The 23,780-nt window shown below is 45.2% G+C and overlaps 1 protein-coding gene across 2 annotated transcripts in view; it reads left to right on the top strand.

The window, feature by feature from the left end:
* Window positions 1–815: 815 nt before the first annotated feature.
* Window positions 816–23,780, top strand: part of NOS1AP (nitric oxide synthase 1 adaptor protein) — a 107,359-nt gene continuing 84,394 nt past the window's right edge. The window contains exon 1 of one of the 2 annotated variants that reach the window (XM_056523291.1): window positions 816–1,103. In XM_056523291.1, coding sequence (XP_056379266.1) covers window positions 999–1,103 — 105 coding nt within the window. In that variant the 5' untranslated portion in view covers window positions 816–998. The remainder of the gene's footprint in view (window positions 1,104–23,780) is intronic. The other variant, XM_056523292.1, reaches the window with a different exon arrangement.

Raw genomic sequence — 23,780 nt, 5'->3', positions numbered from 1 at the left:
TACAGCCCTGCACCATGTATGACACTATACAGCCCTGCACCATGTGTACACTATACAGCCCTGCACCATGTATGACACTATACAGCCCTGCACCATGTATACACTATACAGCCCTGCACCATGTATGACACTATACAGCCCTGCACCATGTATACACTATACAGCCCTGCACCATGTATGACACTATACAGCCCTGCACCATGTATGACGCTACACAGCCCTGCACCATGTATGACACTATACAGCCCTGCACCATGTATGACACTATACAGCCCTGCACCATGTATACACTATACAGCCCTGCACCATGTATGACACTATACAGCCCTGCACCATGTATGACACTATACAGCCCTGCACCATGTATACACTATACAGCCCTGCACCATGTATGACACTATACAGCCCTGCACCATGTATGACACTATACAGCCCTGCACCATGTATGACACTATACAGCCCTGCACCATGTATACACTATACAGCCCTGCACCATGTATGACACTATACAGCCCTGCACCATGTATGACACTATACAGCCCTGCACCATGTATGACACTACACAGCCCTGCACCATGTATGACACTACACAGCCCTGCACCATGTATGACACTATACAGCCCTGCACCATGTATACACTATACATCATTCCAACACATGCAACAAAGAGTGTGAATGGAAAGTTCCCATCAATCATTAACCCCCTCCTCCCCCCTCTCGGCTCTTTCAGTAGCGGATTAATGACATAGTAATGTACGGAGCCCAGCGCGCCCTCTAGCGGCGGATCCCAGGAGCACTAGCGGTGGAGTCAGGGCGGGGGCGGCCGTGTTTCCCGGCCCACAGTGGGAAGTTCCCGCGGATCCATCCACCCAGCACCGGTGGGAAATTGTCCTCCCAGCCCAGGACGGAGCTTCCTCTTCCCCGGGATCCTCCCTCTCCTGCCCGGGATCTCCGCTCTCCTGTATGGGATCCTGCCAGGAAATCTCGGGCTCCTCACGATGCCAACCAAGAGCCGCTACAACCTGGTGGATGATGGGCACGACCTGCGGATCCCGCTGCACAACGAGGAGGCATTCCAGCATGGCATCTGCTTCGAGGCCAAGGTGAGACTGCGCTATGGTATGGGGGGCTGTATATAGGGGTGCACTATGGTATGGGGGGCTGTATATAGGGGTGCACTATGGTATGGGGGGCTGTATATAGGGGTGCACTATGGTATGGGGGGCTGTATATAGGGGTGCACTATGGTATGGGGGGCTGTATATAGGGGTGCACTATGGTATGGGGGGCTGTACATAGGGGTGCACTATGGTATGGGGGGGGCTGTATATAGGGGTGCACTATGGTATGGGGGGCTGTATATAGGGTGCGCTATGGTATGGGGGCTGTATATAGGGTGCGCTATGGTATGGGGGCTGTATATAGGGTGCACTATGGTATGGGGGGCTGTATATAGGGGTGCACTATGGTATGGGGGGCTGTATATAGGGTGCACTATGGTATGGGGGCTGTATATAGGGGTGCACTATGGTATGGGGGATGTATATAGGGTGCACTATGGTATGGGGCTGTATATAGGGTGCACTATGGTATGGGGGATGTATATAGGGTGCACTATGGTATGGGGCTGTATATAGGGTGCACTATGGTATGGGGGCTGTATATAGGGGTGCACTATGGTATGGGGGCTGTATATAGGGGTGCACTATGGTATGGGGGGCTGTATATAGGGGTGCACTATGGTATGGGGGGCTGTATATAGGGGTGCACTATGGTATGGGGGGCTGTATATAGGGGTGCGCTATGGTATGGGGGGCTGTATATAGGGTGCGCTATGGTATGGGGGGGGCTGTATATAGGGTGCACTATGGTATGGGGGGGGGCTGTATATAGGGTGCACTATGGTATGGGGGGCTGTATATAGGGTGCACTATGGTATGGGGGGGGGCTGTATATAGGGTGCACTATGGTATGGGGGGCTGTATATAGGGGTGCACTATGGTATGGGGGGGCTGTATATAGGGTGCACTATGGTATGGGGGGCTGTATATAGGGGTGCACTATGGTATGGGGGGCTGTATATAGGGGTGCACTATGGTATGGGGGGCTGTATATAGGGTGCACTATGGTATGGGGGCTGTATATAGGGGTGCACTATGGTATGGGGGATGTATATAGGGTGCACTATGGTATGGGGGGCTGTATATAGGGTGCACTATGGTATGGGGGGCTGTATATAGGGGTGCACTATGGTATGGGGGGCTGTATATAGGGGTGCACTATGGTATGGGGGGCTGTATATAGGGTGCACTATGGTATGGGGGCTGTATATAGGGGTGCACTATGGTATGGGGGATGTATATAGGGTGCACTATGGTATGGGGGGCTGTATATAGGGTGCACTATGGTATGGGGGGCTGTATATAGGGGTGCACTATGGTATGGGGGGCTGTATATAGGGGTGCACTATGGTATGGGGCGCTGTATATAGGGTGCACTATGGTATGGGGGCTGTATATAGGGGTGCACTATGGTATGGGGGGCTGTATATAGGGGTGCACTATGGTATGGGGGGCTGTATATAGGGTGCACTATGGTATGGGGGGCTGTATATAGGGGTGCACTATGGTATGGGGGGCTGTATATAGGGTGCACTATGGTATGGGGGCTGTATATAGGGGTGCACTATGGTATGGGGGGCTGTATATAGGGTGCACTATGGTATGGGGGCTGTATATAGGGGTGCACTATGGTATGGGGGGCTGTATATAGGGTGCGCTATGGTATGGGGGCTGTATATAGGGTGCGCTATGGTATGGGGGCTGTATATAGGGTGCACTATGGTATGGGGGGCTGTATATAGGGGTGCACTATGGTATGGGGGGCTGTATATAGGGTGCACTATGGTATGGGGGCTGTATATAGGGGTGCACTATGGTATGGGGGATGTATATAGGGTGCACTATGGTATGGGGCTGTATATAGGGTGCACTATGGTATGGGGCTGTATATAGGGGTGCACTATGGTATGGGGGGCTGTATATAGGGGTGCACTATGGTATGGGGGGCTGTATATAGGGGTGCACTATGGTATGGGGGGCTGTATATAGGGGTGCACTATGATATGGGGGGCTGTATATAGGGTGCGCTATGGTATGGGGCTGTATATAGGGTGCGCTATGGTATGGGGGCTGTATATAGGGTGCGCTATGGTATGGGGGCTGTATATAGGGGTGCGCTATGGTATGGGGGCTGTATATAGGGTGCGCTATGGTATGGGGGGCTGTATATAGGGGTGCACTATGGTATGGGGGGCTGTATATAGGGGTGCACTATGGTATGGGGGGCTGTATATAGGGGTGCACTATGGTATGGGGGGCTGTATATAGGGGTGCACTATGGTATGGGGGGCTGTATATAGGGGTGCACTATGGTATGGGGGCTGTATATAGGGTGCACTATGGTATGGGGAGCTGTATATAGGGTGCACTATGGTATGGGGGGCTGTATATAGGGGTGCACTATGGTATGGGGGATGTATATAGGGGTGCACTATGGTATGGGGGCTGTATATAGGGGTGCACTATGGTATGGGGGCTGTATATAGGGGTGCACTATGGTATGGGGGCTGTATATAGGGGTGCACTATGGTATGGGGGCTGTATATAGGGGTGCACTATGGTATGGGGGCTGTATATAGGGTTGCACTATGGTATGGGGGCTGTATATAGGGGTGCGCTATGGTATGGGGGCTGTATATAGGGGTGCGCTATGTTATGGGGGGGCTGTATATAGGGGTGCGCTATGGTATGGGGGGCTGTATATAGGGGTGCGCTATGGTATGGGGCTGTGTATAGGGGTGCACTATGGTATGGGGGCTGTATATAGGGGTGCACTATGGTATGGGGGGCTGTATATAGGGGTGCACTATGGTATGGGGGGCTGTATATAGGGGTGCACTATGGTATGGGGGGCTGTATATAGGGTGCACTATGGTATGGGGGGCTGTATATAGGGGTGCACTATGGTATGGGGGGCTGTATATAGGGGTGCACTATGGTATGGGGGGGCTGTATATAGGGGTGCACTATGGTATGGGGGGCTGTATATAGGGTGCACTATGGTATGGGGGGCTGTATATAGGGTGCGCTATGGTATGGGGCTGTATATAGGGTGCGCTATGGTATGGGGCTGTATATAGGGTGCGCTATGGTATGGGGGCTGTATATAGGGTGCGCTATGGTATGGGGGGCTGTATATAGGGTGCACTATGGTATGGGGGGCTGTATATAGGGTGCGCTATGGTATGGGGGCTGTATATAGGGTGCGCTATGGTATGGGGGCTGTATATAGGGTGCGCTATGGTATGGGGCTGTATATAGAGTGCGCTATGGTATGGGGGCTGTATATAGGGTGCGCTATGGTATGGGGGCTGTATATAGGGTGCGCTATGGTATGGGGGCTGTATATAGGGGTGCACTATGGTATGGGGGGCTGTATATAGGGGTGCACTATGGTATGGGGGGCTGTATATAGGGGTGCACTATGGTATGGGGGGCTGTATATAGGGGTGCACTATGGTATGGGGGGCTGTATATAGGGGTGCACTATGGTATGGGGGCTGTATATAGGGGTGCACTATGGTATGGGGGCTGTATATAGGGGTGCACTATGGTATGGGGGCTGTATATAGGGGTGCACTATGGTATGGGGGGCTGTATATAGGGGTGCACTATGGTATGGGGGCTGTATATAGGGTGCACTATGGTATGGGGGGCTGTATATAGGGGTGCACTATGGTATGGGGGGCTGTATATAGGGGTGCACTATGGTATGGGGGGCTGTATATAGGGGTGCACTATGGTATGGGGGGCTGTATATAGGGGCACTATCCTGGTGTAGGGAACTGTATATAGGGGCATTATCCTGGTGTAGGGAACTGTATATAGGGGCGGTATCCCGGTGTACTGTATATAGGGGCATTATCCCGGTGTACTGTATATAGGGACGGTATCCCGGTGTGCTGTATATAGGGGCATTATCCCGGTGTACTGTATATAGGGGCGGTATCCCGGTGTGCTGTATATAGGGGCGGTATCCCGGTGTGCTGTATATAGGGGCGGTATCCCGGTGGGCTGTATATAGGGGCGGTATCCCGGTGGGCTGTATATAGGGGCGGTATCCCGGTGGGCTGTATATAGGGGCGGTATCCCGGTGGGCTGTATATAGGGGCGGTATCCCGGTGGGCTGTATATAGGGGCGGTATCCCGGTGGGCTGTGTATAGGGGCGGTATCCCGGTGGGCTGTGTATAGGGGCGGTATCCCGGTGGGCTGTGTATAGGGGCGGTATCCCGGTGGGCTGTGTATAGGGGCGGTATCCCGGTGGGCTGTGTATAGGGGCGGTATCCCGATGGGCTGTGTATAGGGGCGGTATCCCGGTAGGCTGTGTATAGGGGCGGTATCCCGGTGGGCTGTGTATAGGGGCGGTATCCCGGTGGGCTGTGTATAGGGGCGGTATCCCGGTGTGCTGTGTATAGGGGCGGTATCCCGGTGTGCTGTATATAGGGGCGGTATCCCGGTGGGCTGTGTATAGGGGCGGTATCCCGGTGGGCTGTGTATAGGGGCGGTATCCCGGTGGGCTGTGTATAGGGGCGGTATCCCGGTGGGCTGTGTATAGGGGCGGTATCCCGGTGGGCTGTGTATAGGGGCGGTAACCCGGTGGGCTGTGTATAGGGGCGGTATCCCGGTGTGCTGTATATAGGGGCGGTATCCCGGTGTGCTGTATATAGGGGCGGTATCCCGGTGTAGGGGGCTGTATATAGGGGCGGTATCCCGGTGTAGGGGGCTGTATATAGGGGGATATACAGTATATAGGGGTCGGTTGTAGATCTGTCAGGTCAGTCCCCGGGGTCCGAGCTGTACACTGACCCTATAGACCAGTGGTCTCCAACCTGCGGACCTCCAGATGTTGCAAAACTACAACTCCCAGCATGCCCGGACAGCCGTTGGCTGTCCGGGCATGCTGGGAGATGTAGTTTTGCAACATCTGGAGGTCCGCAGGTTTGAGACCACTGCTATAAACTATAACATTGGGGGCTACAAGTCTCCCGTCCTGGTGTCAGAAAAATCCAAACCTGCCGACTCCACAAATTTACCGGCGTTCCATTCACTGTTACATGTGGCGGGATGCTGGGAGTTGTAGTTTTGTATCATCTGGAGGTGCGTAGTTTGGAGACCCCTGCCCCCCATTATACAGGATCGGGTGCTCACCAGACTATGGAATTATCTTCAGAATTCAGAGGCTTCAGATATTTCTTGTGACACCTGGATACATTGTATCTTCTTGTATCACAGTCGGATCATGTGACCTCATTGTATCTTCTTGTATCACAGTCGGGTCTCCTGGATACATTGTATCATCTTGTATCACAGACGGGTCATGTGACCTCATTGTATCTTCTTGTATCACAGACGGGTCATGTGACCTCATTGTATCTTCTTGTATCACAGACGGGTCATGTGACCTCATTGTATCTTCTTGTATCACAGTCGGGTCTCCTGGATACATTGTATCTTCTTGTATCACAGTCGGGTCTCCTGGATACATTGTATCTTCTTGTATCACAGTCGGGTCATGTGACCTCATTGTATCTTCTTGTATCACAGTCGGGTCATGTGACCTCATTGTATCTTCTTGTATCACAGACGGGTCATGTGACCTCATTGTATCTTCTTGTATCACAGTCGGGTCTCCTGGATACATTGTATCTTCTTGTATCACAGTCGGGTCATGTGACCTCATTGTATCTTCTTGTATCACAGTCGGGTCTCCTGGATACATTGTATCTTCTTGTATTACAGTCGGGTCTCCTGGATACATTGTATCTTCTTGTATCACAGTCGGGTCTCCTGGATACATTGTATCTTCTTGTATCACAGTCGGGTCTCCTGGATACATTGTATCTTCTTGTATCACAGACGGGTCATGTGACCTCATTGTATCTTCTTGTATCACAGACGGGTCATGTGACCTCATTGTATCTTCTTGTATCACAGACGGGTCATGTGACCTCATTGTATCTTCTTGTATCACAGTCGGGTCTCCTGGATACATTGTATCTTCTTGTATCACAGTCGGGTCTCCTGGATACATTGTATCTTCTTGTATCACAGTCGGGTCTCCTGGATACATTGTATCTTCTTGTATCACAGACGGGTCATGTGACCTCATTGTATCTTCTTGTATCACAGTCGGGTCTCCTGGATACATTGTATCTTCTTGTATCACAGACGGGTCTCCTGGATACATTGTATCTTCTTGTATCACAGTCGGGTCTCCTGGATACATTGTATCTTCTTGTATCACAGTCGGGTCTCCTGGATACATTGTATCTTCTTGTATCACAGTCGGGTCTCCTGGATACATTGTATCTTCTTGTATCACAGACGGGTCATGTGACCTCATTGTATCTTCTTGTATCACAGACGGGTCATGTGACCTCATTGTATCTTCTTGTATCACAGACGGGTCATGTGACCTCATTGTATCTTCTTGTATCACAGACGGGTCATGTGACCTCATTGTATCTTCTTGTATCACAGTCGGGTCTCCTGGATACATTGTATCTTCTTGTATCACAGTCGGGTCTCCTGGATACATTGTATCTTCTTGTATCACAGTCGGGTCATGTGACCTCATTGTATCTTCTTGTATCACAGTCGGGTCATGTGACCTCATTGTATCTTCTTGTATCACAGACGGGTCATGTGACCTCATTGTATCTTCTTGTATCACAGTCGGGTCTCCTGGATACATTGTATCTTCTTGTATCACAGTCGGGTCATGTGACCTCATTGTATCTTCTTGTATCACAGTCGGGTCTCCTGGATACATTGTATCTTCTTGTATTACAGTCGGGTCTCCTGGATACATTGTATCTTCTTGTATCACAGTCGGGTCTCCTGGATACATTGTATCTTCTTGTATCACAGTCGGGTCTCCTGGATACATTGTATCTTCTTGTATCACAGACGGGTCATGTGACCTCATTGTATCTTCTTGTATCACAGACGGGTCATGTGACCTCATTGTATCTTCTTGTATCACAGACGGGTCATGTGACCTCATTGTATCTTCTTGTATCACAGTCGGGTCTCCTGGATACATTGTATCTTCTTGTATCACAGTCGGGTCTCCTGGATACATTGTATCTTCTTGTATCACAGTCGGGTCTCCTGGATACATTGTATCTTCTTGTATCACAGACGGGTCATGTGACCTCATTGTATCTTCTTGTATCACAGTCGGGTCTCCTGGATACATTGTATCTTCTTGTATCACAGACGGGTCTCCTGGATACATTGTATCTTCTTGTATCACAGTCGGGTCTCCTGGATACATTGTATCTTCTTGTATCACAGTCGGGTCTCCTGGATACATTGTATCTTCTTGTATCACAGTCGGGTCTCCTGGATACATTGTATCTTCTTGTATCACAGACGGGTCATGTGACCTCATTGTATCTTCTTGTATCACAGACGGGTCATGTGACCTCATTGTATCTTCTTGTATCACAGACGGGTCATGTGACCTCATTGTATCTTCTTGTATCACAGACGGGTCATGTGACCTCATTGTATCTTCTTGTATCACAGTCGGGTCTCCTGGATACATTGTATCTTCTTGTATCACAGTCGGGTCTCCTGGATACATTGTATCTTCTTGTATCACAGACGGGTCGTGTGACCTCATTGTATCTTCTTGTATCACAGTCGGGTCTCCTGGATACATTGTATCTTCTTGTATCACAGACGGGTCTCCTGGATACATTGTATCTTCTTGTATCACAGTCGGGTCTCCTGGATACATTGTATCTTCTTGTATCACAGTCGGGTCTCCTGGATACATTGTATCTTCTTGTATCACAGTCGGGTCTCCTGGATACATTGTATCTTCTTGTATCACAGACGGGTCTCCTGGATACATTGTATCTTCTTGTATCACAGACGGGTCTCCTGGATACATTGTATCTTCTTGTATCACAGTCGGGTCATGTGACCTCATTGTATCTTCTTGTATCACAGACGGGTCTCCTGGATACATTGTATCTTCTTGTATCACAGTCGGGTCTCCTGGATACATTGTATCTTCTTGTATCACAGTCGGGTCATGTGACCTCATTGTATCTTCTTGTATCACAGTCGGGTCATGTGACCTCATTGTATCTTCTTGTATCACAGTCGGGTCATGTGACCTCATTGTATCTTCTTGTATCACAGTCGGGTCTCCTGGATACATTGTATCTTCTTGTATCACAGTCGGGTCTCCTGGATACATTGTATCTTCTTGTATCACAGTCGGGTCATGTGACCTCATTGTATCTTCTTGTATCTCAGTCGGGTCATGTGACCTCATTGTATCTTCTTGTATCACAGACGGGTCATGTGACCTCATTGTATCTTCTTGTATCACAGTCGGGTCTCCTGGATACATTGTATCTTCTTGTATTACAGTCGGGTCTCCTGGATACATTGTATCTTCTTGTATCACAGTCGGGTCATGTGACCTCATTGTGTCTTCTTGTATCACAGTCGGGTCTCCTGGATACATTGTATCTTCTTGTATCACAGTCGGGTCTCCTGGATACATTGTATCTTCTTGTATCACAGACGGGTCATGTGACCTCATTGTATCTTCTTGTATCACAGACGGGTCATGTGACCTCATTGTATCTTCTTGTATCACAGACGGGTCATGTGACCTCATTGTATCTTCTTGTATCACAGTCGGGTCTCCTGGATACATTGTATCTTCTTGTATCACAGTCGGGTCTCCTGGATACATTGTATCTTCTTGTATCACAGACGGGTCTCCTGGATACATTGTATCTTCTTGTATCACAGTCGGGTCTCCTGGATACATTGTATCTTCTTGTATCACAGTCGGGTCTCCTGGATACATTGTATCTTCTTGTATCACAGTCGGGTCTCCTGGATACATTGTATCTTCTTGTATCACAGACGGGTCATGTGACCTCATTGTATCTTCTTGTATCACAGACGGGTCATGTGACCTCATTGTATCTTCTTGTATCACAGACGGGTCATGTGACCTCATTGTATCTTCTTGTATCACAGTCGGGTCTCCTGGATACATTGTATCTTCTTGTATCACAGTCGGGTCTCCTGGATACATTGTATCTTCTTGTATCACAGTCGGGTCTCCTGGATACATTGTATCTTGTTGTATCACAGACGGGTCTCCTGGATACATTGTATCTTCTTGTATCACAGACGGGTCTCCTGGATACATTGTATCTTCTTGTATCACAGACGGGTCTCCTGGATACATTGTATCTTCTTGTATCACAATCGGGTCTCCTGGATACATTGTATCTTCTTGTATCACAGTCGGGTCATGTGACCTCATTGTATCTTCTTGTATCACAGTCGGGTCATGTGACCTCATTGTATCTTCTTGTATCACAGTCGGGTCATGTGACCTCATTGTATCTTCTTGTATCACAGGCGGGTCATGTGACCTCATTGTATCTTCTTGTATCACAGTCGGGTCTCCTGGATACATTGTATCTTCTTGTATCACAGTCGGGTCTCCTGGATACATTGTATCTTCTTGTATCACAGACGGGTCATGTGACCTCATTGTATCTTCTTGTATCACAGTCGGGTCTCCTGGATACATTGTATCTTCTTGTATCACAGTCGGGTCATGTGACCTCATTGTATCTTCTTGTATCACAGTCGGGTCTCCTGGATACATTGTATCTTCTTGTATCACAGTCGGGTCTCCTGGATACATTGTATCTTCTTGTATCACAGACGGGTCATGTGACCTCATTGTATCTTCTTGTATCTCAGTCGGGTCTCCTGGATACATTGTATCTTCTTGTATCACAGTCGGGTCATGTGACCTCATGGTATCTTCTTGTATCACAGACGGGTCTCCTGGATACATTGTATCTTCTTGTATCACAGTCGGGTCATGTGACCTCATTGTATCTTCTTGTATCACAGTCGGGTCTCCTGAATACATTGTATCTTCTTGTATCACAGACGGGTCTCCTGGATACATTGTATCTTCTTGTATCACAGACGGGTCTCCTGGATACATTGTATCTTCTTGTATCACAGTCGGGTCTCCTGGATACATTGTATCTTCTTGTATCACAGTCGGGTCTCCTGGATACATTGTATCTTCTTGTATCACAGACGGGTCATGTGACCTCATTGTATTTTCTTGTATCACAGACGGGTCTCCTGGATACATTGTATCTTCTTGTATCACAGTCGGGTCTCCTGGATACATTGTATCTTCTTGTATCACAGTCGGGTCTCCTGGATACATTGTATCTTCTTGTATCACAGTCGGGTCTCCTGGATACATTGTATCTTGTATCACAGTCGAGTCATGTGACCTCATTGTATCTTCTTGTATCACAGTCGGGTCTCCTGGATACATTGTATCTTCTTGTATCACAGACGGGTCATGTGACCTCATTGTATCTTCTTGTATCACAGTCGGGTCTCCTGGATACATTGTATCTTCTTGTATCAGACGGGTCATGTGACCTCATTGTTCTATGGATAGATATAGGGACGTGTGTGAATAGATCCCTTGTCTAATGTTCATTCTTCAGTGGGACTTTCCAAATTTGAAGAGAAAATAGAATATAGGTCGTAGGTAATGATGTGACTCTTCTATGTCAGGGTCCCTGTTGCAAAACTGTCCGGGCATGCTGGGAGTTGTAGTTTCGCAACAGCCGTAGGCACCCTGGTTGGGAATGCAACATATGTAGTGCGGTGTGTGTTTAATGTATACATAGTGGCTAAAATAGCACCCCCTTAGCTTTTGATTTCAGAGATGTGGCCTAAAGAGGTATTATTCCATTACAGGTCTTAAAGGGGTACTCCGGTGGAAAACTTTTTTTTTTTTAATAAATCAACTGGTGCCAGAAAGTTAAACAGATTTTTAAATTACTTCTATTAAAAAATCTTAATCCTTCCTGTACTTATTAGCTGCTGAATACTACAGAGGAAATTATTTTCTTTTTGGAACACAGAGCTCTCTGCTGACATCATGACCACAGTGCTCTCTGCTGACATCTCTGTCAATTTTAGGAACTGCCAAGAACAGCATATGTTTGCTATGGGGGATTTCCTTTTACCCTGGACAGTTCCTAAAAATGGACAGAGATGTCAGCAGAGAGCACTGTGCTCGTGATGTCAGCAGACAGCTCTGTGTTTCAAACGGAACAGAATTTCCACTGTAGTATTCAGCAGATAATAAGTACAGGAAGGATTAAGATGTTTTTAATCGAAGTAATTTACAAATCTGTTTAACTTTCTGGCACCAGTTGATTTAAAAAAATAAAAAATTAAAATGTTTTTCAACGGAGTACCCCTTTATTGTATACATTGTGGGTAAAATAGCGCCCCCTTAGCTATGATTAGAGAACTGTGGCCTACAGAGGTATTCTTATTCCATTACTGGTCTTAAAGGGGTACTCCGGTGGAAAACTTTTTTTATTTTTTATTTATTTTTTTATTTTTAATCAACTGGTGCCAGAAAGTTAAACAGATTTGTAAATTACTTCTATTAAAAAAAAATCTTAATCCTTCCAGTACTTATTAGCTGCTGAATACTAGAAAGGAAATTCTTTTCTCTTTGGAACACAGAGCTCTCTGCTGACATCATGACCACAGTGCTCTCTGCTGACATCTCTGTCCATTTTAAGAACTGTCCAGAGTAGGAGCAAATCCCCATAGAAAACATATGCTGCTCTGGACAGTTCCTAAAATGGACAGAGATATCAGCAGAGAGCACTGTGGTCATGATGTCAGCAGAGAGCTGTGTTCCAAAAAGAAAAGAATTTCCTCTGTAGTATTGATCAGCTAATAAGTACTGGAAGGATTAAGATTTTTTTAATAGAAGTAATTTACAAATCGGTGAACTTTCTGGCACCAGTTGATTTAAAGATTAAAAAAAAAAAAATTGTTTTCCACTCTTTCCCTTCAAATACAGCGCCACACCTGTCCTTAGGTAGTGTGTGGTATTACAACTTGGCTCCATTCACTTTAATGGTCTATTCACACGTGCAGTATTCTGCACAGATTGGATGCGCAGGATGTCAAGTCATTCAGTTTACATTTAAATTCTGCAGCAGAAAATCCTGCGCATCAAATTTGCGCATCCAATCTGCGCATAATACTGTACATGTGAATAGACCTTAAAGGGGTACTCCACTGGAAAACATTTTCTTTTAAATCAACTGTTGCCAGAAAGTTAAACAGATTTGCAAAGTACTTCTATTATAAAATCCTATTCCATCTAATACTTATCAGCTGCTGTATGCTCCACAGGAAGTTCTTTTCTTTTTGAATTTCCTTTCTGTCTGAGCACAGTGCTCTCTGCTGACACCTCTGTCCACATCAGAAACTGTCCAGAGCAAAAGAGATTTGCTATGGGGATTTGCTCCTGCTCTGGACAGTTCCTGACAGGGACAGAGGTGTCAGCAGAGAGCACTGTGCTCAGACAGAAAGGAAATTCAAAAAGAAAAGAACTTCCTGTGTGTTATACAGCAGCTGATAAGTACTGGAAGGATAGGGATTTTTTAATAGAAATAATTTACAAGTTTGTTTAGCTTTTTGGCACCAGCGGATTTAAAAGAAATTGTTTTCCAGTGGAGTACCCCTTTAATGGAGCTGAGCTGCAATACTGCATACAGCCTGAGGATAGGTGTGGCGCTGTTTCTTTATTTTTTATTTTATTATTATTATTATCAGCTATTCTACAAATCCCAAGTAACCTTTTTAAATAGGCACCGTCACTTTAAAAAAATAAAAAATTGGCAAAAGTTTAAATTATTTGGGGTCTGATTGTTGTGATCACTGGTCTCCTGTCTTCTTCATTGTAAGTCTGTGGGATTGTGTCGGTCGCCGGCACAGAGAGCAGAATGAGTAGCGCTCAGAACACTCGGGCCCCAACCACTCGAAACTTTCGATGCGTCTCTAGGTCATTTCAAAAGTTTTCTTAAAGTGACAGTGTCCATTTAAAAAGATTCTCCGGTATTTTTGAAAAAAAAAAAAAAAAAAACAGTGCCACACCTGTCTTCAGGTTGTGCATGGTATTGCAGCACAGTTGCTTTTGAAGTGAATGGAGACAAGTTGTAATACCACACACAGCCTGAGGACAGGGGTGGTGCTGTGTATAAAAAAAAAAATAATAATAATAATAATTTAAAGTGATAGATACACTTTTTTAAGTTATCCCCTACCCGTAGTTAAATTGTGGGAATTCTCGGCGCTTGGTACACGGTCAGCGCCGGTGGTACGCTTTGTTCGTTCCGCGTTCTTGTATTGGTGGTGGTTTGACGCCAGGGCTGCTCGTTAACCGTTATCCTGTCCCCGTACACATTAGACCAATGTTTTCCAACTATTGTGTTGCTAACCACAACTCCCAGCTGTCCAGGCATGCTGGGAGTTGTAGTTTTGAAACAGCTGGAGGCACCCTGCTTGGGAAACACTCCGTTAGACAAAAGTCATGTGAACTATGATATGTGTATGGGGGCCTCCCGACGCTTCCTTAGACTATTGTTTTTCCAACCAGGCTACCTCCAGCTGTTGCAAAACTACAACTCCCAGCATGCCCGGACAGCCAACGGCTGTCCGGGCATGTTGGGGGTTGTAGTTTTGCAACAGCTGGAGACACACTGTTTAGAAAACACTGGCCTAAGGCCTATAACAGTAGTCTCGGTCGTACGCTCATCACTGTACGGCAATGTTTCCCAACAAAGGTGCCTCCAGCTGTTGCAAATCTGCAACTCCCAGCATGCCCGGACAGCCAAAGACTGTCCGGGCATGCTGGGAGTTGTAATTTTGCAACAGCTGGAGGCACCCTTGTTGGGAAACACTGCCTTATACAGAATCAAGGGCATAACAACATCCTGCTTCCCTCCGGTGTCTAGCAGCGTGCTGGGAGTTGTAATTTTGCAACAGCTGGAGGCACCCTTGTTGGGAAACACTGCCGTACAGTTGGGAGTTGTAGTTTTGCAACAGCTGGAGACACACTGTTTAGAAAACACTGGCCTAAGGCCTATAACAGGGGTCTCGGTTGTACGCTCATCACTGTCCGGCAATGTTTCCCAACAAGGATGCCTCCAGCTGTTGAAAAACTACAACTCCCAGCATGCCCGGACAGCCAAAGGCTGTCCGGGCATGCTGGGAGTTGTAGTTTTGCAACAGCTGGAGGCACTCTTGTTGGGAAACACTGCCTTATACAGAATCGAGGGCATAACAACATCCTGCTTTCCTCCGGTGTCTGGCAGCGTCCTTTTTTTTGGCTCTACCATATTTATTGCTCAATACTTTTGCCAATTTTCTACCTTGCGCCAAGTTATAATTATTGATTATCCCGGCACTTTCTTATTAATTTAAGATGATAGCCGCCTTACACAATATTATACATTTTTGATTGCTTTGGCACTTCATGATTAATTGATTGATTTATAGTTAGTCATTAGATTAATTTCATTTATTTATTATTTTACCATATTTACTGATAGTGGGGCGTACCTATCAGCTTTATCGTATATTGTGCTAGCTCCTTCGATACTTTGTATGTCAATATTTATTGGTTAAAGGGGTACTCTGGTGGAAAACTTTTATTTTTGTTTTATTTTATTTTTTATCAACTGGTGCCAGAAAATTAAACAGATTTGTAAATTACTTCTATTAAAAAATCTTAAACCTTTCAGTACTTATTAGCTGCTGAATACTACAGAGGAAATTCTTTTCTTCTTGGAACACAGAGCTCTCTGCTGACATCACAAGCACAGAGCTCTCTGCTGACATCTCTGTCCATTTTAAGAACTGTCCAGAGTAGGAGAAAATCCCCATAGCAAACCTCTCCTGCTCTGGACAGTTCCTAAAATGGACAGAGATGTCAGCAGAGAGCACAGTGCTTGTGATGTCAGAAGAGAGCTCTGTGTTCCAACAAAGATATGAATTTCCTCTGTAGTATTCAGCAGCTAATAAGTACTGGAAGGATTAAGATTTTTTTTTTAAATGGAAGTCATTTACAAATCTGTTTAATTTTCTGGCACCAGTTGATTTAAAAAAATAAATAAATAAATTAAAAAAAAAGAGGTTTCCACCGGAGTACCCCTTTAATTAAGTTGATATGGGCCTGTGTACCCCTGCGCCATTATTTTTAAATTGCCCTGTGTGCCTACATGTTTTTTTTTTACCGATTGACATGGGTTGTATTGGTTATTGTGTCTTGATTTGCCCTTGTGGTTGCTCTTACTTTTGGGTAGGTTGTTTTTGTTTTTTTAATGTTCATTTTCAATTTCAATGCCTGATCCTTCGGGGTCTCCGAAGAGAGAAACGCTGACAGCAGCTTTTTCCCCCTCTTGACAGAACTTGCATGGTCACCCAAGCCGAGTGTGCATGTAAATATGAGGTAATCGGGACAAGTACCTGTTGGTCGATAAAGAGATTTCATTTGCATGGGCCGCCGTGTGTCTTGGGCAGTCGTGTTGTGTTCCGATGTAAGAAATCCGTAAATGTCCCCGGCGGGTATAATGGGCGCGCTCTGGCGTTGGGTAAGGAATCCCCCCCCCTCCCAGTAGGTAGGTAGCGAATACTCCCTATTGGGTAGATGCCCCCTGTAGGTAGGGTCGGGAATAACCCTTATTAGATATAAGCATCCAGTAAGTAGTCAAGGACTCCCTCCCCCCATTAATTTGAAGCTCCAGTAGGTAGATAGGGACATCCCCCCCCCCTCCTTAGATAGAAGCCCCCAGTGGTTAGGTAGTCAGGTAGGTAGGAAACCTCCAGTTAGGTATAATCCCCCAGATAATAGGTAGATAGGAAATCCCCTCTATTAGGTAGAAGCTTTCAGTAGGTAGGGAATCCCACCTATTAGGTAGAAGGCCCCAAAAGATAGCGGTGGTTAGCAAATCCCTCATATTAGTTTGAAGCAGTAGGAAGGAAGGGAATCCCACCTGTTAGGTAGAAGCCCCCAGTAGGTAGATAGGAAGGGAATCCTCCCCTTTTAGATATAATCCTCCAGTAATTAGGTAGTCATTCCTATTAGCTAGAAGCCCCCATTAGTTTCACCCAATAAGTCCCCTCCAAAAGAAATGAATAAAAATCCCACTCACCTTCCCTCTGCTTCTGGACCGAGGCCTCTGCATACTCTGTTCTTAGAGGTGCAGGACCTTCTCCTACCAGCCGGAGTGGTGCAGGACCTGCATGAGAGATGTTATCGTGTGGCAGGTCCTGCACCATTTCTCCCACAGTGGCTGCAGCAGAGAAAAGGCCTAAGTGTGGGCACTGGAAGCGGGATAATGAACGATTGGAAGATTTAATGAAACAAAAATCATTTACAGGGGAGAATAACAAGTTGTTTTTATCGCCCATAGCGACCAATCACAGCGTTGGTTTTACCAGAGTAATGTAAAAGCTGGCCTCTGATTAGTTGCTATGGGCAACTAAGACAGTACTATTTATAAAAAAAAAAAAAAAAAAAAAAATATATATATATATATATATATATATATATATATATATATATATATATATTTTTTTTAAATGATTATTTAAAAGTAAAATTTTCAGTGTTCATTGATGTTTGGGTAACTAGTAGTGACCATAACTGCTGAGCATCTGTCACAGTCTCGACGGGGGGTCCGGGGTCCTTCTATGCAGGTTTATGGTACATTCACCAGTATCCACTCCTAATTTACTACTCCCATTAAAAATCCTCTCAGCAACATGTGGAATAATCCAGAAAATATAATGCTGAAAATCTTTTCGGTTTAAATGCTAGTATTACCAGGGACTAGAATGTGCGCCATCCAGTTTGTCAGTGTTTCTCCCAGCATGCTCGGACAGCCGGTAGGCCGTGCCCTATGTGTCTGATATTTGGGGCCCTCACTTCTGTTCCTATTACAGTAAAACCTGCATTGTGAAGTGGTCTTCTCAAAAATGGCCGGACCGAAAATCCATCACACTGAGTTTGGTCCGGACAAGGGGGGTTGGTCTTGTCAAAGAGGTTTCCTTCTGCAGAGGTTTCACTGTATAATCTAAGGCTATGATAACACGTTATTTGTGTGCGGAATGTAACAGGAAAATATGGGCAGACATTCCACACATTCCGGAAATGCGCCGTCTTATAGGTGGCAATACATTTCCGAGCAGAATTCGCAGAAAGAATAGGCATGACTATTCTGTGCCAGAATCAGATTTCCACAATAGAAACATCCACACATCCACTGTGCAGCAGAATCCCATTGATATCAAATTTTGCCGTCTGAACATAGCCTAAGGGTACGAGCGGATTTACAGCGGATTTTACGCTGCAGATCCGCCGCTGAAGGACCTCTGTATGGTGCCTTTGCATGTGCCTGGTTGAAAGCGGCAATATGCCGCTACGTGCAGACACACTCAAGCGATGTGCGAGTCGTCGCGATGTGCGAGTATACTACGCATGTGTGCGTCGACTCGCACATTGCAGTGTGTCTGCTCCTAGCACCATATTGCCACTCCGAGCAGGCACATGTAAAGGCAGCATATAGAGGTCCTTCAGTGGCGGATCCGCAGCGAAATACGCGCTGAAAATTCCCTCGTCTGACTAAGGCAGTAAAGTGGTTCTCCGCTGTGGACACTCCCTACTTGTTAGGCCAGGTTCACACTAGGCCGTGTCCCGTCAGCGGCGGAGTTTTTAGTGGCGGAAACTACACCGAATCAGTCGGCTGTTGCCCCCCCCTCGGAATCTGCGGGCCCGAATATTTCCTAGGCCGGAGATTCCGTAGTGTGAACCCGGCCTAGACAATAAGCTGAGCCCATGCTAACACTGTCTTTGTTGCCATAGTAACCTTTCACAGTACAGCTCTGGTAAACTAAAAGCTGGGCTGTGATTGGTTGCTATGGGTGACAGAAAACATTTAGGGGGGAGATTTATCAAAACCTGTCCTAAGGAAAAGTTGCTGAGTTGCCCATAGCAACCAATCAGATCGCTGCTTTCATTTTGCAGAGGCCTTTTCAAAAATGAAAGAAGCGATCTGATTGGTTGCTATGGGCGACTCAGTAACTTTTCTTCTGGACAGGTTTTGATAAATGAGGCCTAAAATGTCTGCCGTGCCGTGATCCTGGCAGTAAAGCCCAGTTCACACTACAAAATTCCAGGCAGATTATGGCTCGCACCAACCTCCTCTCGAATCGGTCACTACAGCGCGGATGGGGGACTTCTCCAGAGGGTTTCGGCGGAACCAAATTCCTTGTCAGAAGTTCTTAGTAGTATTAACAGGGCCTTAAAGGGGGAGATTTATCAAAACCTGTCCAGAGGAAAAGTTGACCAGTTGCCCCTAGCAACCAATCAGATCGCTTCTTTAATTTTTTAGAGGCCTTTTCAAAAATGAAAGAAGCGATCTGATTGGTTGCTATGGGCAACTGGGCAACTTTTCCTCTGGACAAGTTTTGATAAATCTCCCCCCTTAGTGTCCAATTACCCTGCGGCGGCGCCACCACAGGGGAAATGAAGCATTACACATGTATGAATGCGTTGTCTGTGTGATACATAGTGAGAGTTGATTGTATTATTGCATTAGAGCCATTACAATACTACAACTCCCAGCATGCCCGGACAGCCGTAGGCTGTCCGGGCATGCTGGGAGTTGTAGTTTTGAAACAGCTGGAGGCAAAACGCTGCATTATAGTCTGTGGGGAATGGGTTGGTGATGCGCATCTTGCAATCGATCTATACTATGACTGAACGACTTGTCAAAAGTTTATTTTAGTGACACGATCGCTTTAAAGGGGGTATTCCAGGCTAAAAATTTTTTTTATTTATATCAACTGGCTCCGGAAAAGTTAAACAGATTTGTAAATTACTTCTATTAAAAAAATCTTAATCCTTCCAATAGTTATTAGCTTCTGAAGTTGAGTTGCTGTTTTCTGTCTAACTGCTTTCTTATGACTCACGTCCCGGGAGCTGTCCAGCTCCTATGGGGATATTCTCCCATCATGCACAGCTCCCGGGACGTGACATCATCAATGAGCAGTCAGACAGAAAACTTCAGAAGCTAATAACTATTGGAAGGATTAAGATTTTTTAATAGAAGTAATTTACAAATCTGTTTAACTTTCCGGAGCCAGTTGAGATATATATATATATATATATATATATATATTTATATATATATAATAAAAAAAAAGTTTTTGCCTGGAATACCCCTTTAAGTTATAGGTGTCCATGTACTCTAAGGCGATCTTACGTTTTATTCACCTATAATCTAGTGAGTCATCGGTCGTGGCTTCCATCCTGCCTGACGTGTCGCACCGGTCCATTGTGCGTCCTCGCCGTCGTTCCCATGGCGCTGTCACTTTATTCATTTTCTTTTGCGTCCTCGCCGTCGTTCCCATGGCGCTGTCACTTTATTCATTGCCTTTCACACCAGCCTTTGAAGATCACAACCTCCCTATTACTCATTGCAGGGAGACGCGCCATTTCTTCTGTAGAGATAAAGAACGAGGGGATCCTGTGTGTCACGCCGTATAGCGGAATACCTATAAATAGTCTTATCTGAGCGTATTGGGCCGGACCTTGACCCCATGGGAACGTGTGTGTGTGTAGTAATTGTCAGATAACAGTAGTAAACTTCAACCTGTGGCTCTCCAGCTGTTGCAATACTACAGCTCCAAGTATGCTGTATGGAATCCCCCTTTAAGGGTGCGTTCACACGCTATTACTAGCATCGGGTTTCCCGCTGCGAGTTACGCTACCATTGTTTGTCCACAGACAGTGGACAGTCTGCAATAGTGTCAGATATTCGGACTGTCCGTGGACCCATTCAAATAAATGGTAGTGTAACTCGCAGCGGGAAACCCGCTGCTAGTTACTAGCGTGTGAACGCACCCTAAAACTTTGTAAATGTACATTCTGGCCCTTATTTACTATTGGAATTCCTTATCAATTGTGGGTGGGAAATGGTATGGTGGAACTGCATTTCATTCTATTCTGGTTCCCGAAACTAGAGAGCTTAAAGTGGTACTCCAGTGGAATTTTTTTTTTTTATTATTATTTTGTTTTTAATCAACTGGTGCCAGAAAGTTAAACAGATTTGTAAATGACTTCTATTAAAAAATATTTACCCTTCCAGTACTTTTTAGCAGCTGTGTGCTACAGAGGAAATTCATAGCTTTTTGAATTTCTTTTTTGTCTTGTCCACAGTGCTCTCTGCTGACACCTCTGTCCGTGTAAGGAACTATCCAGAGTAGCATAGGTTTATTTGGGTTTTTTTTTTGCAAAAGGTTTTCCCCTGCTCTGGACAGTTCCTGATACGGGCATCAGGTGTCAGCAGAGAGCACTGTGGAAAAGACAAAAAAGAAATTAAAAAAGAAAAGAATTTCCTCTGTAGCATACAGCTGCTAAAAAGTACTGAAAGGTAAAGATTTATTAATAGAAGTCATTTACTAATTTGTTTAACTTTCTGGCATCAGTTCAATAAAAAAAAAATAAAAAAAAGTTTTCCACCGGAGTAAAAACTTTTTTTTATATATCAACTGGCTCCAGAAAGTTAAACGGATTTGTAAATCTTAATCCTTTCAGTACTTATGAGCTTCTGAAGTTAAGGTTGTTCTTTTCTGTCTAAATCCTCTATGATGACACCTGTCTAGAAGAGGGTTGCTATGGGGATTTGCTTCTAAACTGGGCGTTTCCCGAGACACGTGTCATCAGAGAGGATTTAGACAGAAAAGAACAACTCAACTTCAGAAGCTCATAAATACTGAAAGGATTAAGTTTTTGTTTTAATAGAAGTAATTTACAAATCTGTTTAACTTTCTGGAGCCAGTTGATATATAAAAAAAATTTTTTTTCCTGGAATACCCCTTTAATGGAAACTTCTCCATTCGGTCACTTAGGTGCACTTTGGCTCATGTCCAATCAGCTCAAAGTTCCCAACATCTGAAAATCACATTGAGGCTAGAATTCTTTTTTTCATGCAAAAATGCAGATAAAATCACTTTCGCGGCCAGATGTTAGCTGCAAGTCAATAGTGAACTGAAAAATGCCAGATCCACTTGGTGTTTTTCATTTTGGTGTTTTTTTTTTTTTTTTATATCCTTTGGGCGTTTTTCAGCTCTTTTGGGCTCGGAGGCTGGTTTTCAAAAATGTCCTCAAATTCAGAGTATGGTGTTTTTTTTCGGGAAAATCTTGGTGGTTTCCTCCCATAGAAGTCTATGGGAGTGAAAAAAAAGCACCATGTGGGTTTTAACTTTGGCGTTTTTGCAGGTGGTTTTTATTAAACATTTTTTGGACTTCAGTGATCCAAAAAAGTGACGGAGATACATTTTTTTGTTAAATTTCATAGGGTACCATTAAAAAAAAAAAGATACAGTAGCAATGTAAAAAATAGTATTTAACAAAATTTATATTTTTTAGACCAACATTTTTTATTAATTTTTAAACAGGGATCAATTTATGTGTGCAGGTAGAGCACTAAAAATCTAGCCGGCAATATAAACATTTAGAAAGGGGCCATTTAATTATAAAAATATATTTTTTATAATTAATTATGTAAAACGTTTTATTAGTAATGTATTTTAATTATGTGTTTAATAAAATGTGTGTTGTTTTTTTTTTTTTTTTGCTTTTTTAGGTAGTACTATTACTCCCAGCATGGAACAGACTGTTCCATGATGGGAGTAGTAGTACCTGTACTAATAGACAGATCGCAGCAGGTGTCACTTCTGACACCCGCTGCGATCCTCTAGTATAAGCTATAGAAGAGGACGGCACAATTCACTTGTCTGGTCCCATGTCTGCACTATACTTCGTTGTGATACGTATTTCCTTCTGAGAGCTGTGATTGGCCGGATAGTTTTGGCCACTCACAGCTCTCAGCGGCATATACGAATCTGTGATGTGAAGATAACCTCACATCACTGTGGAGTATAGTGCCGGGCAGGGACCAGACAAGGAGTGACACCTGCGGTGATCTGACCTTAACTGCAGGTACTACTACTCCCAACATGGAGCACACTCATGGAGCTCCATGCTGGGAGCTGTAGTACCTGCATTAATAGACAGATCGCAACTGGTGTCAGAAGTGGCACCTGAGCCATCTGTTCATTAGTACAGATACTACAGCTCCCAGCATGGAGCATTGTGCGCTCCATGTTGGGAGCAGTAGTACCTGCTGTTAAGGTCAGATCACAACGGGTGTCACTCCTGACATCTGTTGCCATCGTCCTGATGTGAATTTCGGGACTTAGCTGTGCTCACGGCTACCGAGCTGGGAGAACAGCTGATGCTGAACAGTAGATATACATCCTATATCTACTGCCCAGCAAGAACTTACAGTGAACCTGCAATGTGTATACAGTATACACATTGCTGGCTCACTTAACCCCTTGCTGAGCAGTGCGCTATGTGCCAGCCCGGCAAGGAAAGAGTTAACTTACTTCTGGACAGTGTAGGTTAACCCTTTGGGCAGTATACAATATATACAGCTATCTATAGATGTAGTGTATACAGAAGACTAAGAAGTCCCCTAACCTCCCTCCAGTCTGGCTGGGTTTGTGTAGCTCCGCCCCCTAGTGATTACATAATTAGGGGGGCGGAGCTTCAGACAGTAGCCAGGCTAGTAACTTGGTTCATAAGGTTGAAAAAAGACCAGAGTCCATCAAGTTTAACCTATAACCCTAATAAGTCCCTATTGAGCTGAGATGATCCAGGGGAAGGCAAAAAACCCTCA

This window comes from Hyla sarda, chromosome 6 (genome assembly GCF_029499605.1).
Source record: "Hyla sarda isolate aHylSar1 chromosome 6, aHylSar1.hap1, whole genome shotgun sequence".
Classification (NCBI taxonomy): domain Eukaryota; kingdom Metazoa; phylum Chordata; class Amphibia; order Anura; family Hylidae; genus Hyla; species Hyla sarda.
The sequence above is the reverse complement of the archived record's forward strand: the minus strand, read 5'-3'. Positions and strand labels throughout refer to the sequence as shown.